This window comes from Scyliorhinus canicula, chromosome 13 (genome assembly GCF_902713615.1).
Source record: "Scyliorhinus canicula chromosome 13, sScyCan1.1, whole genome shotgun sequence".
Taxonomy (NCBI): domain Eukaryota; kingdom Metazoa; phylum Chordata; class Chondrichthyes; order Carcharhiniformes; family Scyliorhinidae; genus Scyliorhinus; species Scyliorhinus canicula.
In genome coordinates, this window is record NC_052158.1 from 17,062,523 (window position 1) to 17,078,331 (window position 15,809).

General features: G+C 49.8%; 1 protein-coding gene across 1 annotated transcript in view; it reads right to left on the reverse strand.

The window, feature by feature from the left end:
* Window positions 1-2,377: 2,377 nt before the first annotated feature.
* The window catches only part of LOC119976495 (zinc-binding protein A33-like), a 119,288-nt gene continuing 105,856 nt past the window's right edge, over window positions 2,378-15,809 (reverse strand). Inside the window, exons 10-12 of the mRNA XM_038817040.1 lie at window positions 10,011-10,033; window positions 7,759-7,871; window positions 2,378-3,502 (exon numbers count right to left, since the gene is read on the reverse strand). Coding sequence (XP_038672968.1) covers window positions 2,964-3,502; window positions 7,759-7,871; window positions 10,011-10,033 — 675 coding nt within the window. The 3' untranslated portion in view covers window positions 2,378-2,963. The remainder of the gene's footprint in view (window positions 3,503-7,758; window positions 7,872-10,010; window positions 10,034-15,809) is intronic.

The window sequence follows — 15,809 nt, forward strand, 5'->3', positions numbered from 1 at the left end:
CACGGTAGCACAAGTGGCTAGCACTATGGCTTCACAGCGCCAGGGTCCCAGGTTCGATTCCCAGCTTGGGCCACTGTCTGTGCAGAGTCTGCACATTCTCCCCGTGTCTGCGTGGGTTCCCTCCGGGTGCTCCGGTTTCCTCCCACAGTCCAAAGACGTGCAGGTTAGGTGCATTGGCCGTGATAAATTGCCCTTTGTGACCAAAATGTTAGGAGAGGCTTTTGGCTATTTGGGTTAATGGGATAGGGTGGCTTAAGTGGGTTGGTGCAGACTTGATGGGCTGAATGGCCTCCTTCTGCACTGTATGTTCTATGAGCAGAAGGAGGCCATTCGGCCCATTGTATCTGCATGGCTCTCCAAACGAGCATCATTCCATCGTGCCACTCCTCTGCCTCTGTTCCGAACCCCTGCACATTGGAATGAAAACAATAATCATCCAATGCCCTGCTGAATGTCTCGATTGAACCCATCTCCACCACACTCCCAGCCATGGAGTAGAATCTCTGCAGTGCAGGAGGAGGCCATTCAGCCCATTGAGTCGGCACTGAATCTTGGAAAGAGCACCCTACCTCGACCCTATCCCGGTAACCCACCTAACCTCTTGGACACTAAGGGGCAATTTATCATGGTCGATCCACCTAACCTGCACATCTTTGGGAGGAAACCAGAGCACCCAGAGGAAACCCCCAGAGTCACGGGGAGAAAGTGCAGACTCCACACAAGACAGTTACCCGAGGCCGGAATTGAACCCAGGTCCCGGGCGCCATGAGGCATTAGTGTTAACCACTGTACCACCCCAGTCAATGCATTCCAGACCCCAATCACTTGCTGGGTGAAAAAGGTTTTTCTGACATCACATTGGTTTCTTTTGCAAATCATCCGAAATCTTGTGGCCTCCGGTTCTTGATCATTTTCCGACCGGGAGCTGCTTTCCTCTATCTACTCTGTCCAGCCCCCTCATGATTTTGAACATCTCTATCAAATCTCCTCTCAGCCTTCTCCTCTCCAAGGGGAACAGTCCCAACCTCTCCCAATCTATCCTCATAACTGAAGTTCCTCGTCCTAGAACCATTCCGTAAACCTCTTTTGCTCTCTCTCTCTCCCAACGCGTTTGCATCCTCCCGATCGCGTGGCGCTCAGAACTGTACACAATATTCCAGCTGAGTTCATACCGGTGACGGAGAGGACAGTCGGGGTCTTGAGTTTACATTTCCTCTAAAAGACATCACCTGGAAAGTTTAGGAGTGAGGGATTTGGAGAGAATTCAGGAAGAATATCCATATTACCCAGTCTTAAACTAAAAGAAAAACACTATAATCTGGTTCTTATTTAATAATTATTTCACCATTAACGGTCACAGTAATCTGGAATGTTCTGCCTGACAGGGCTGTGGAAGCAGATCCACAAAGGAATTCGCTAAACACTCGACAAGGAAAGATTTGCAGGCTGCGGTATAGAGTCACAAAGTTAATTGGATACCTCTCCCAACGAACCTTAACAAGCACAATCGGCCTGAATTGGACATAGGACATAGAACATACAATGCCGAAGGAAGCCATTCGGCCCATCGAGTTTACACCGACCCACTTAAGCCTTCAATTCCACCCTATCCCCGTAACCCAATAACCCCTCCTAACCTTTTTGGTCACTAAGGGTAATATATCATGGCCAATCCGCCGAGCCTGCACGTCTTTGGACTGTGGGAGGAAACGGGAGCACCCGGAGGAAACCCACGCAGACACGGGGAGAACGTGCAGACTCCGCACAGACAGTGACCCAGCGGGGAATCGAACCTGGGACCCTGGCTTGTGCTACCGTGCTGCCCAATTGTTTCCTCTGTATGGCCAGGTTCGTCGAGTCTGGGAATCGGTGTTGGAAATGAGTAAAAGGTCTGAGTTTGAAAAGCTATTAAGAACGTCGCACATAGGGCAGCACGGTGGCTCAGTGGGTTCGCCGTGCTGCCTCACAGCGCCGAGGTCTCAGGTTCGATCCCGGCTCTGGGTCACTGTCCGTGTGGAGTTTGCACATTCTCCCCGTGTTTGACTGGGTTTCACCCCCACAACCCAAAGATGTCCAGGCTGGGTGGATTGGCCACGCTACGTTACTTTTTACTTGGAAAAAATGAATTGGGTATTCTAAATTTATATTAAAAAAAAGAATATCGCACATTAGTGCGAAGAGTGAAATACCTGAAAATGATGAATTGGGCACTTCATCATTTCCATGGCCATTGTAAATAAATGAAAAAGCATTTGAGATATGGAGATCTTGAGGTACAGTGGGTGGTGTTCTGGCTTCTGAGGCAGAGGCTTTGGGTTTGAGTCCCACCCCACGTCTTGATGGTTAATTCGTAAAGGCAATTAGGAGTGGCCGATAATTTTTTTTTTAAAGAAAGGCGCGTTAAGCGGCTTGTGCAAGAGTGGGTGGATTGGCCATGCTAAATTGCCCTTCGTGTCCAAAAAAGGTAAGGTGGGGTTACGAGGATAGGGTGCTCTTTCTAAGGGCCGGTGCAGACTCGATGGGCCGAATGGCCTCCTTCTGCACTGTAAATTCTGTGATTCTGCGATACATTAACGATGTGGGCAAACAGGTTGATTATTAACCTGAAAGTCCTTCCGGCACCTGCCAACGGCAGGCAGCAAGAGAGGGAGAGACTGCTGGTCAGTCAGGGTGATGGGAAGAACATTGGAGCCTCTACCATCTCTCCAGCCTGCAACAACACACCTGTGCACATTGTCACAGCAACTCGGACACCCCGATGGTGATAACACACCACCGCCTCCGCTACGCGAGATAAGTTACAGTTTGCGGAAACAATATTTAGTCAGCGGATAAAATGTAGCTTTATGCCCCAACAGAATTGCTGAGCACATGGAAAATGGCTCACAAAATGATTCAATAGCTAATCAGGCTGTGAAAGAAGAAGGGTTCAGCGGAGACCAAATCATCTTTTCATCAACGTGCTACAGTTTCAAGTGAAAGAGCTTCAGCACTCCGCCGGTCATTGTCTCTGGGAAAGGCAGAAAGAATGGGTAGACCTTCTCTGTGAACCGGCAGGTGGAAGTGTAGAGGTGACTCATGTCATCGGCATTATAAAAGGACACCTGCCCCACCTCGTAGTCCACAAAGATTCCCACCTTCTGGAGGTTCAGGTTTTGACAGCACTCCGATTCCGTGGCATGGTGAGGGCCGTAGACGTTCCCATTCCACTTTCGCAAGGTCCAAAACCCGTTTGACGGTGTCAGCGCCACGGCGTTGTGTCGGTCAATGGACTCCTTGACAGCCCCGATGATCCACTCGTCGAGCCTCTCCACGTGGATCTCCCAGTAGTGCTTCCCTGACGAAAACCCTTCCCGCGCCAACACACAGCCGTAATTACTGAACCGCTTTGGGTGGCAGGAAAACTCTTTCATCTTGGAGCGACCCTTCACCATGGTTTGGTCCTTGGAGAGGACGAGGTCGAGGCTCGCTGATTCCGAGTCCAGTGTCAAAGGGACAGGAGCTGCAATCGAGAGGTCAATAAGTTGTGTTGAGGGTAAGGTCAACGTCAAAAAGAAAAATTTTCAAAATAATTCATCTGAAGCTATGAGAGGCTTGGGGTGGTTAAAGGGGCAGGTCAGAGTAGCTTTAGAGGACAGATCAGTCTGTCAGATCAGATAAAATTCAGGTTTGAGTTTGTTTGTTAGCTGTTATGCTCTGCACGATTAGGCACTTCACAGATTCGACACGGAGTTCAACAACTTCTGACTGGGAACTCTAATGAAATGAAATGAAAATGGCTTATTGTCACGAGTAGGCTTCAATGAAGTTACTGCGAAAAGCCCCTAGTCGCCACATTCCGGCGCCTGTCCAGGGAGGCTGGTATGGGAATCGAACCCCGTGCTGCTGGCCTGCCTTGGTCTGCTTTAAAAGCCAGCGATTTAGCTCAGTGAGCTAAACCAGCCCCTATCCATCTTGGTCTCGTTTTATTTCCAACCCCAAAATATTTTGTCTCAACTCAACCCTCTCCTCTCCCCCCCTCCCTCCCCCCCACAGAGCCGTCTGTCACTTGTTCTTCCTCTTTACTTTCACTGAGCACTTTGTTCTGCTGTTGATACATTCTGCCATCTTATCTTTGTACCACTGTCAGCACCTTTAGCCCTCTACACTTCCATTGCCTTGTGCCCCAAACATCTTTGTCACTTCTCACTGAGCCCACACCTATCAGTGCCCTTCTACCTAGCCCCTAAACGCTTGAGAGAGTAGTGCTAACCACTGTGCCACTGTGCTACCTCTGCTGCCTGCCTAGCCTGCTCCACTATTAAACAGAGCTCCTGCTGTTAAAGAATTAAATTATTGACCAATATAAATTCCATCAGATGTCAATTCCACCCTCAGCACCTTCCATTCTGGTCCTGAGGAGACATTTCTTGAGAATTCCCAGCTGCCCTTTCTCTTCTCTGGCTACTTGCTTTCCTTTCACCCCCCCCCCCCCCCCCCCCCCGCCACCCCCCCCCCCCCCCCCCCCCCGCAACCCCCCCCCCCCAACTTTACCAGGTTAATGGTGGGGTGACGGAAAAGTAGGTTTCGATCCACAGATCAGCTCGTAATCATAGAATCCCTACGGTGCCGATGGAGGCTCTTTGGCACATCGAGTCTGCACTAACCCTCTGAAAGAGCACTCAGTCCCCCCCCTCCCCTCCCCTTCCCCCCTCCCCTCCCCCCCTCCCCCCCCCTCCCCTCCCCCCCCCCACGCTCTACCCCACCGAACCTGCACATCTTTGGACTGTGGGAGGAAACTGGAGCACCCGGAGGAAACCCTCGCAGACACGTGCAGACTCCGCACAGAGTCACCCGAGGCCGGAATCGAATCCAGGTCTCTCGCGCTGTGAGAGAGTAGTGCTAACCACTGTGCCACTGTGCTATCTCTGCTGCCTGCCTAGCCGTTTTCATTTTCTAGTCTTCCACGCGGGTTCCAACTACCGCAGGAAGTGAACCTTTAAATTCTTCCAAAAGAATCACTTCTCGAAGAATCATAGAAACCCAACAGCGCAGAAGGAGGCCATTCGGCCCATTGAGTCGACACCCACCCTCTGAAAGAGCATCCTAACTAGGCCCACTCCCCCACCCTATCCCAGTATCCCCATAAACCCACCTAACCTTTGGACACTAAGGGCAATTTAGCATGGTCAATCCACCTAACCCGCTCATCTTTGGACTGTGGGAGGAAACCGGAGCACCCGGAGGAAACCCACGCAGACACGGGGAGGACGTGCTGAAACTGAACCCGGATCCCTGGTGCCGTGAGGCAGCAGTGCTAACCACAGTGCTACCGAGCCATCCCGAACCTTCACATGTTGTCTCTGCCCTTAATGCCCGTATCCCATGGTCAAAATCACTGTTTGACCCTCTCAAAGTCAAAACGAGTTGGCCTTCGTCCATTCTAAAATGTCCGCCCATACGCCTCAGGAGGTAACTGATACGCATTAAGGATAGTTTCCTTCATCGCATCATACTCTACAAATACCTCTGCAGTGATGCATTTACTTCACGCGCTCCACCTACCAACCTACTCTGTAAGGTTTCTTTTTGGCCATTTCATTTGCTTCGCCCCCTTTGCAAAATCTTTCTATCTTAAGAATCAAAGAACCATCCCTTTCCTCAAACTTTGGGAGACCTTGCACAATTTGAAGATCTCCACACTGGGCACTGGACTGGAAATAAGTTCCTCCCCTTCTGGTGACTCTTTAATTTCCAGCTTTTTGAACTGATAATCTCTCTCTTTATCCCTTTTCTATTTCCCCCTTTTGCTAACTCTTGCGTTTCCAATTCCATTGCCTGCCCTTTTTCTCAATCCTGCCTTTCTACTTGTTCACTTAAAAACGCTCTCTTTCTCTTTGCCCGTCTCTGTCTCTTTCCAAATATTTTTTAGTTCTTTCATGGGATGTGTGTGACGCTGGCTGAGCCAGCATTTACTGCCCATCCCTAATTGTGCTTGAACCGATTGGCCTGCTCGGCCATTTTAAGAGTCAAGCACATTGCTGTGGGTCTGGAGTCCCATGCGGGTAAGGATCGTCGAACCCCTACAGTGCAGGATACCATTCTGCCCATCGAGTCGGCATTGACTCTCCATAACAGGACCCCACCCAGGCACACAGAGCTCCCTCCATAACCATGCTCCACACAATGTCACAGTGGCACCACAAATATTAAATAATACAATTTTCTTCACACAGCTCGTTCCTCGTTTTTACTCTTTAACTGGGACGTAGATGAAATTAATTAGCAAAGATTATTCCTTTGAGAGCTCGATATTGGGAGAGAGCAGAGTGGCGCATACATAGAAGATAGGAGCAGGAGGAGGCCTTTTGGCCCTTCAAGCCTGCACTGCCAATTATCACGATCATGGCTGATCATCCAACTCAATAGCCTAATTCTGCTTTCTCTCCAGAGCCATTGATCCTATTCGCCCTGAGTGCTATATCTAGCCGCCTCTTGAAACTACTTCCTGTGGTAATGAAGTCCACAGGCTCACCACTCTTTGGGTGAAGAAATGTCTCCTCATCTCTGTTTACCCTGAATCCTCAAACTGTGACCCCTGGTTCTGGACACACCGATCATTGGTAACATAGAACATAGAACAGTACAGCACAGAACAGGCCCTTCGGCCCTTGATGTTGTGCCGAGCAATGATCACCCTACTCAACCCCACGTATCCACCCTATACCACCGTGACCCAACAACCTTACTTTTAAGGACACTACGGACAATTTAGCATGGCCAATCCACCTAACCCGCACACCGTTGGACTGTGGGAGGAAACCGGAGCACCCGGAGGAAACCCACGCACACACGGGGAGGACGTGCAGGCTCCGCACAGACAGTGACCCAGCTGGGAACCGAACCTGGGACCCTGGAGCTGTGAAGCATTTATGCTAACCACCATGCTACCGTGCTGCCCTACCCTCCTGCATCTACCCTATCTACCCTATCTAGTCCTGTTAGAATTTTATAAGTATCTATGAGATCCCCCCTCATTCTTCTGAACTCCAGCGAGAACAATCCTAACCAAGTTAATCTCTCCTCATATGACAGTCCCACCGTCCCTGGAATCAGTCTGGTAAACTTTCGCTGCACTCCCTCGAGAGCAAGAACATCCTTCCTCAAAGAAGGAGACCAAAACTGCACGTAACATTCTCGGCATGCGGATTGGAGGTGAGGAGAGGGTGAAAGAAAGAGGATTGGAGGAGAATGTAGAGAAGGGCAAGCAAACCGAGAGGAGGAGGTAAAGAAGGAGAGGAAGGGTCGGGAGAGAGACAGAAAGGGAGAAAAGGAGAGGGGATTGGCAAGTAGAAAGGAGGAACAGAAAAGGAGAGGTGAATTGAAAGGAGGAGAGGAGCAGAGAACAGAGCAGAGTGAGGAGGCGAGGGGAAGAGAGGAGGGAGAGAGAGGAGGTGAGTGAGGGAGTTGGGGAGAGAGGGGCAGAGAAGAGAAGACGAAAATGAAATGAAAATCACTTATTGTCACGAGTAGGCTTCAATGAAGTTACTGTGAAAAGCCCTTAGTCGCCACATTCCATCACCTGTTCAGGAAGCTGGTACAGGAATTGAACCGTGCTGCTGGCCTGCCCTGGTCTGCTTTAAAAGCCAGCGATTTAGCCCTGTGCTAAACAGCCATGCTGAAGTGCAAAGGGGAGAGAGCAGAGAAAGGAATAAGGAGGGGAAAAGGTGAGAGGAGAGGTAGCGAGGGGATGCGAGGAACATAGGGATGAGACATTACCTGGGCCGATTATATTCAGCATCTGTTTCCATACTGTGTACTTCAGTGGTCCATGGAACTCCCCTAGATTCAGTTCGGGTGCCTTTAGAGCAGGTTTGGTCTGCAAGTCACATCTGTAAAGCAACCACACGTGAATCAATAAAACCAGAATGCACTTCAGCGAAAGAAACCCAACTGTGATTACACACAACACAGCTTGGTTCAAGCTCAATAACACAGGGATAGATTCAGCTCATAGGCCAGGTGGAGAATAGGCGACTGAATATGGATACTCTATATTACATCTCGCCGTATTTACTGTCCCGATAAACGTTTCATGGCAATAACGGGCTGCAGACCTGTCGTTTCGACGTCAGGAGGGGAAATGTTAGAATCTATTATAAAGGATGTGACGAAGCGGCACGCTGGCGCAGTGGTTAGCACTGCTGCCTCACGGCGCTGAAGTCCCGGGTTCGATCCCGGCTCTGGATCACTGTCCGTGTGGAGTTTGCCCATTCCTCCCGTGTCTGCGTGAGTTTCACCCTCCACAACACAAAGATGTGCCGGCTAGGTGGATTCGCCACGCTAAATTGCGCCTTAATTGGAAAAAATTAATTGGGTACTCTAAATTTATATTAAAAAAAATAAAGGATGTGATGAGTGGGCACTTTTAAACTAATGATATGATGGTAAAGGTAAAGTTGCCATAGTCCCAGGTGACCATCGGTTACTTCCCCCTTTGAGGGTGAGAGCTGACTGGTGGTGAGTTAACCTGTGAATCACCACACCTCAGGCGAGGGGCAAGATCAAGAAGGCAGTGCCTTCATTAATAACCTCAGCCAGTACGGGAACTGAACCCACACTGCTGGCCTCTCTGCATCACGAACCAGCTGGCCAGCCAACTGAGCTAAACCAAACTAATGACATGATTGGGCAGATTCAGCATGGATTTATGAGAGGGAAATCACGTTTGATAAAGTTTTTCTTTGAGGATGTAACTCGTAGCATGGATAAAGGAGAACCAGTGGATGTGGTGTACTTGAATTTTCAGATAAGGTCCAACACAGGAGGTTGGTGAACAATATTAGAGCATGTGAGATGGGGGCTGGGTGGTCATGTATCGATTGAGAACTGGGTAACAGACTGGAGGGAACTTTACTCTGTATCTAACCTGTGCTGTACCTGTTCTGGGAGTGTTTGATGGGGACAGTGTAGAGGGAGCTTTACTCTGTATCTATCCCCGTGCTGTACCTGTTCTGGGAGTGTTTGATGGAGACAGTGTAGAGGGAGCTTTACTCTGTATCTAACCCCGTGCTGTACCTGTCCTGGGAGTGTTTGATGGGGCAGTGTAGAGGGAGCTTTACTCTGTATCTAACCCCGTGCTGTACCTGTCCTGGGAGTGTTTAATGGGGACAGTGTAGAGGGAGCTTTACTCTGTATCTAACCCCGTGGTGTACCTGTCCTGGGAGTGTTTGATGGGACAGTGTAGAGGGAGCTTTACTCTGTATCTATCCCCGTGCTGTACCTGTTCTGGGAGTGTTTAATGGGGCCAGTGTAGAGGGAGCTTTACTCTGTATCTAACCCCGTGCTGTACCTGTCCTGGGAGTGTTTAATGGGGACAGTGTAGAGGGAGCTTTACTCTGTATCTAACCCCGTGCTGTACCTGTCCTGGGAGTGTTTGATGGGACAGTGTAGAGGGAGCTTTACTCTGTATCTATCCCCGTGCTGTACCTGTTCTGGGAGTGTTTAATGGGGCCAGTGTAGAGGGAGCTTTACTCTGTATCTAACCCCATGCTGTACCTGTCCTGGGAGTGTTTGATGGGACAGTGGAGAGGGAGCTTTACTCTGCACCTAACCCTGTGCTGTACCTGTCCTGCGAGTGTTTAATGGGGACAGTGTAGAGGAAGTAGTGTAGAGGGAGCTTTACTCTGTATCTAACCCGTGCTGTACCTGTCCTGGGAGTGTTTGATGGGACAGTGTAGAGGGAGCTTTATTCTGTATCTAACCCAGTGCTGTGCCTGTCCTGCGAGTGTTTGATGGGGGTCAGTGTAGAGGGAGCTTTATTCTGTATCTAACCCATGCTGTACTTGCCCTGGGAGTGTTTGATGGGGACAGTGTAGAGGGAGCTTTACTCTGTATCTAACCCTGTGCTGTGCCTGTCCTGGGAGTGTTTGATGGGGACAGTGTAGATGAACTACTGCTCTCTATTGAGATTGAGAAACTGCGAGGAGGAAGCAGAAACAAATAAATTAGCTGGTAAATAAATGACCCACCTTTGAAGAATGCCTTTGATTTCCTGGAAAAGAAAATGAAAGAGAATTTGACTTTAATACAGTCACTTGCTGGGCTAATGCATAACTGCAGCGCACGGTGCACTGTGTACTGACCATCCAGCCATTGGGGAACTTTAATCTAAAATTAGTGCTTGGAATTCCCCATCTCGGAGCACCCTGTTTGCAACATGGAAATATTTCTGGTTCCCAGCGTTGATGACCTTCTGTTCAATGATCATGAGACACATTGACACCTGATTAAGCAGCCCAGTCACTCTGCCCCACTAAGATTACAACACTCCTCCTGGGATGAATCTGAGATGCCTCAAAATGACCTGTCCTACTAGATACTGTCAGGCGCTCCATTAAAGCTCCTCAGGATTGAGTACACGTCAGTTACATCTGTCCTCAGCTCCCCTCCGTAACAAAGCAAGCCCAGCCTTTCCAATATCTTTCTTCATCTTAGATTAGCGTGGTAGCACAGTGGTTAGCACAGTTGCTTCACAGCCACAGGGTCCCAGGTTCGATTCCCGGGTTTGGGTCACTGTCTGTGCTGAGTCTGCACATTCTCCCCGTGTCTGCGTGGGTTTCCTCCGGGCGCTCCGGTTTCCTCCCACAAGTCCAAAGATGTGCGGGTTGGGTGGATTGGCCATGATAAATTGCCCTTAAGTGCCCAGAAAAAGGTGAGCTGGGGTTACGGGGATAGGGTGGAGACGTGGGCTTAAGTAGTGTGCTCTTTCCAACAGCGGGTGCAGACTCGATGGGCTGAATGGCTTCCTTCTGCACTGTAAATTCTATGATTCTATGAAGGCCTCCGCTTCCGGAATTTTCTTCATATCTTTCCTCTGTCCCCTCCCTCATGCAAACGCGTCCTTCAGCTGGGCTGTACAGGATTGCATTCCATACTTCAACTATGGTCTCAGTGGGGTCTTATACAACACTTACGCAACTTACCCTTCCTCATAAAAGATTTCCCATCTGCTTTCTTTTTTTAAATATTTTTTAGTCTCCTCCTTTTTCACATTTTCTCCCAAATTTACACCCACCAGCAACAAACAATAATCAGTAACAAATATGTCAATCCCCATATCAATAACAACGATCCCACCAAACCCCAAACATTAGCCCGCATGTTCACATAAACAAATAACAAAAAGGAATCAAGAATCACCCATAGTTGCCATTAACACACACAGCCCCCCTCCTCCCCCCAACCCTCCCACCCCAATTAATGTTCAATGTTATCCAGTTCTTGAAAGTGCATAATGAATAATGCCCATGAATTGTAGAATCCCCTCCATCCTTCCCCTCAGTTCAAACTTAACCTTCTCAAGAGTCAAGAATTCCAACAGGTACCCCCCCCCCCCCCCCCCCCCGCCATGCCAGGGCACAGGGTGGAGAGGCTGCCCTCCAACCCAACAGGATCCGCCTTTGGGCGATCAACGAGGCGAAGGCTACAACATCTGCCTCCGCACCCGTTTCCAACCCCGGCTGGTCCGACACCCCGAATATGGCCTCCCGGGGGCCCAGGTCGAGTTTCACGGGCACCACCTTGGAAATTACCCTAAAAACCTCCTTCCAGTAATCCTCTAGCTTTGGACAGGACCAAAACATATGAATGTGATTAGTGACCAGCAAACCCCCCCCCCCCCCCCCCTCCCCCCCCCCCCCCCCCTCCCCCCCACCGGCAACATTCACACACATCTTCTGCTCCTTCAAAGAATTGGCTCAGCCTTGCCCTCGTGAGGTGTGCTCCGTATACCACCTTCAGCTGTATCAGCCCCAACCTCGCGCACGAGGTGGAGGCGTTCATCCTCCGGAGCACCTCACACCAGAACCCCTCCTCCATAACCTCTGCCAACTCTTCCTCCCACTTTGCTTTGATCCCTTCCAGTGGTTCCTTCTCCTCTTCCAAAATAGTAGACCGCTGACACTACCCTCTTCTCCAGTCCCCCTGTCGTCAGCACCTCCTCCAGCAATGTGGAGGCCGGCTCCACCGGGAAGCTCTGTATCTCCTTTCTGGCAAAATCCAGAACCTGCATGTATCTAAACATTTTCCCCCTGCTCCAGCCCATACTTCGCTTCCAGCTCCTTCAATCCTGCAAACCGGCCCCTAAGAAACAAATCTTTTAGTGTCTTAATCCCGGGGCCTCACGGTAGCATGGTGGTTAGCATCAATGCTTCACAGCTCCAGGGTCCCAGGTTCGATTCCTGGTTGGGTCACTGTCTGTGTGGAGTCTGCACGTCCTCCCCGTGTGTGCGTGGGTTTCCTCCGGGTGCTCCGGTTTCCTCCCACAGTCCAAAGATGTGCGGGTTAGGTGGATTGGCCATGCTAAATTGCCCATAGTGTAAGGTTAATGGGGGGTTTGTTGGGTTACGGGTATACGGGTTACGTGGGTTTAAGTAGGGTGATCATTGCTCGGCACAACATCAAGGGCCTGTTCTGTGCTGTACTGTTCTATACCATCTCCTCCCATTTCTGAAAATTTCCATCCCACCTCCCTGGCTCAAATCTGTGGTTCCCCCGAATCGGCATTTCCCTTGACCCTGCCCCCAACCCGCAGTGTTGGCGAAACTGCCTCCAAGCTCTCAATGAAGCTATTATTACCGGAGTCCCTGAGTATTTCCCCGGGAACGGCGCTGTTGCTAGTGCTTTCAATCCCGACCCCCTGCACAAACACTCCTCCATTCTGACCCACTGGGAATCAACCCCTCTGACCCAGCTCTGCACCTTCTCCACATTCGCCGCCCAGTAGTAGTACATCAGGTTCGGGAGACCCAAACCCCCTGCCTGCCTTCCCCTCTGTAGCAGCACCTTTCTAACTCTGGCCACCTTCCCTCCCCATATAAACGACGTAATTCTTCCCTCCCCATATAAACGACGTAATTCTTCCCTCAATCTCTCTAAAAACCCATCTGCCTTCTTAACCACCTTATCTACTATCCAGCCGCCTTCAGGGGTCTGCGGACATACCCTCTCTCTTCATCTTCCCAAGTAAGCCTGTTTCCCCCCTCAGTCATAGTTTTGTGTAGAGTGTCAAATAAAACCAGAAATAAAGGGCACTGATCATTCACTCTATCTGCTCCTGATTCGTTTAGAACTTCTCCCAGAGATGGAACGCTACTCCTCTCACCCTGAATTCCACATATCACCACCTTTCCTGGCAACATTCTTCCCAAACTACATAATTCAACATCTCTTACCATTAAAGATTGACTAGCTCCCGTATCTCTTAAAATTGTGACTTCTTTACCTGCTCCTCCTGATACACATGAGTAAACTTTACCCACACAAGTAAATTCTTTAAAGACATCTGGCACCTTCTTAACAATTACTTCTTGAACAGGCTGTACAATCATTTGCACCTCCTTCGCTTCCCTTGGGCTTTCCTTTACCATTCTAACAAATCCCACTGTCTTATCCTGTTTTACCACATCAGCCTTCCCAGTGCTTTTCTTCAACCACCAACACTGTGACTTTACCCTAGTTTATTACAGTGAAAACAGTTGAAACTTTTAATTTCTTTTCCACCCTCCTGGATTTCTTTTTTAATCTGAGGCACACTGTCTTTATTGTCTCCCATCAGATCAGCACGGTAGCATGGTGGTTAGCATAAATGCTTCACAGCTCCAGGGTCCCAGGTTCGATTCCCGGCTGGGTCACTGTCTGTGCGGAGTCTGCACGTCCTCCCCGTGTGTGTGTGGGTTTCCTCCGGGTGCTCCGGTTTCCTCCCACACTCCAAAGATGTGTGGGGTTAGGTGGATTGGCCATGCTAAAAAATTGCCCGCAGTGTCCTAAAATGTAAGGTTAAGGGGGGGTTGTTGGGTTACGGGTATAGGGTGGATACGTGGGTTTGAGTAGGGTGATCAATGCTCGGCACAACATCGAGGGCCGAAGGGCCTGTTCTGTTCTGTTCTATATACCTGGGCCTTCCTTACTCCACTTATTTGCTGTGAAGCAGCAGCTGCACACCTTTCTAATTCCAGCAGGGGGTGCACTTGTACTGATCAAACAAGTCATCTCTCAATGGAATCATTTTTTAAAAACAATGATCTGTCCCCCTCACTGAGATTAAGACAGCTGGTGGAATGAATGGCAGTTGTGTTTTTCAAGCGAAAAGGATCGCCATCAAGTGTAAAATTGCATTTTTCACCAGCAAAACATGCCCAGAAACATAACCCAACCATTTTGTGTATTTGACGTTTTGCAAGCACCCTCTACAAACCCCCCCCCCCCCGAGTTCGACAATGCTTCCATTTTTAAACTCCGGTCCTTGCTCACAAATCTCTCTCCCCCGGCTCCACACCCTCTCAATGCATGGCCTGACCTCACCCTGTCTCTGCGCCCTCCTCCAGCCTCTCAACCCTCTCAGATCCCTGGGTAAGGTGGTGGCCTAGTGGTGTTGTCACTGGGCCAGAAGCCCAGAGGTACTCCTCTGAGAACCAGGGTTCGAATCCCACCACCGTGGACGGTGAGATGAAAATTCATTGAAAATCTAGAATTTTAAAATGACCACAAAACAGTTGCCAATTGTCATAAAATCCCATTTGGTTCACTTAATGTTTATTAGGGAGTCATCCTTGCTCAGTCTGGCCCACACCATTCTTAAATGGGCAATAAATGAAATGACAATCACTTATTGTCACAAGTAGGCTTCAAATGAAGTTACTGTGAAAAGCTCCTAGTCACCAGATTCCAACACCTGTTCAGGGAGGCTGGTACGGGAATCAAACCCGTGCTGCTGACCCACCTTGGTCCGCTTTCAAAGCCAGTGAGTTAGCCCTGTGCTAAACCAGCCCCTCTGCTGGCTGAGCCGATCAATAAAATAAAAATGTCTCCAACTCTGGCCTGTTGAGCATCCTGACTTCCTTTGCTGTACTGCGGCTCATGTCTGCAGCCCATGTTTTTCTCATCATTAAAATTGGATCTAAAACCTTGGGGTGTCAGTGCACAATTACCCAAATTATTGTCACCGCTGGAAATTTCCTTCCCATCGCTCTCCACCATCCAAATTCCAAGCACTCCCACTGCATCGGACTTTCTGCATCGGAACTCTGCAAAAATGAACGGATGCCAAATCTTGCATTCCGGATGCCCCCCCCCGCCGCCCTCCCCACCTGGCGGTCGCCAACATCTCCGTCTGCCCCACACAGGCCGATTGAAATCGAGGGGCAACGTCGCCCCAATCTAACCCGCACCCCTGGGAAGCTGGCGTGATGGGGTTTGATGATGAGCTTTCCTTGGTATGAAGCAATGGCAAAAACCCAGCCTGCCACCTGTTTGCCAGTCAAAGGCAACCCCCACACCCTCCATGCAGAGCCCAGGAGTGGGTGCGGTGCATGACGGGCAGGCCAGATGATACAACTCCACGCCCGCCATGAGCAACCCTGAGGTTTTGCTATCATTAGAGGCTGCATGTGCAGACTTAGTGTTCAGCTGCAGCAGATTTCATCCTCCGAGTTTAACCACAATGGTCTCAGTTTGAGCTCCTCATCTGGTTTCCTTCCGCTGTGGGTTGTGCAGGCGTCCGCCTGCTCACATCACAGCCCACGAGGACAGCTCGCCAAAATTACATTTCGCCAGGTCGATCATTCTTGTAAATCATAGAACATAGAACAGTACAGCACAGAACAGGCCCTTCGGCCCTCAATGTTGTGCCGAGCCATGATCACCCTACTCAAACCCACGTATCCACCCTATACCCGTAACCTAACAACACCCCCTTAACCTTACTTTCATTAGGACACTACGGGCAATTTAGCATGGCCAATCCACCTAACCCACACATCTTTGGACTG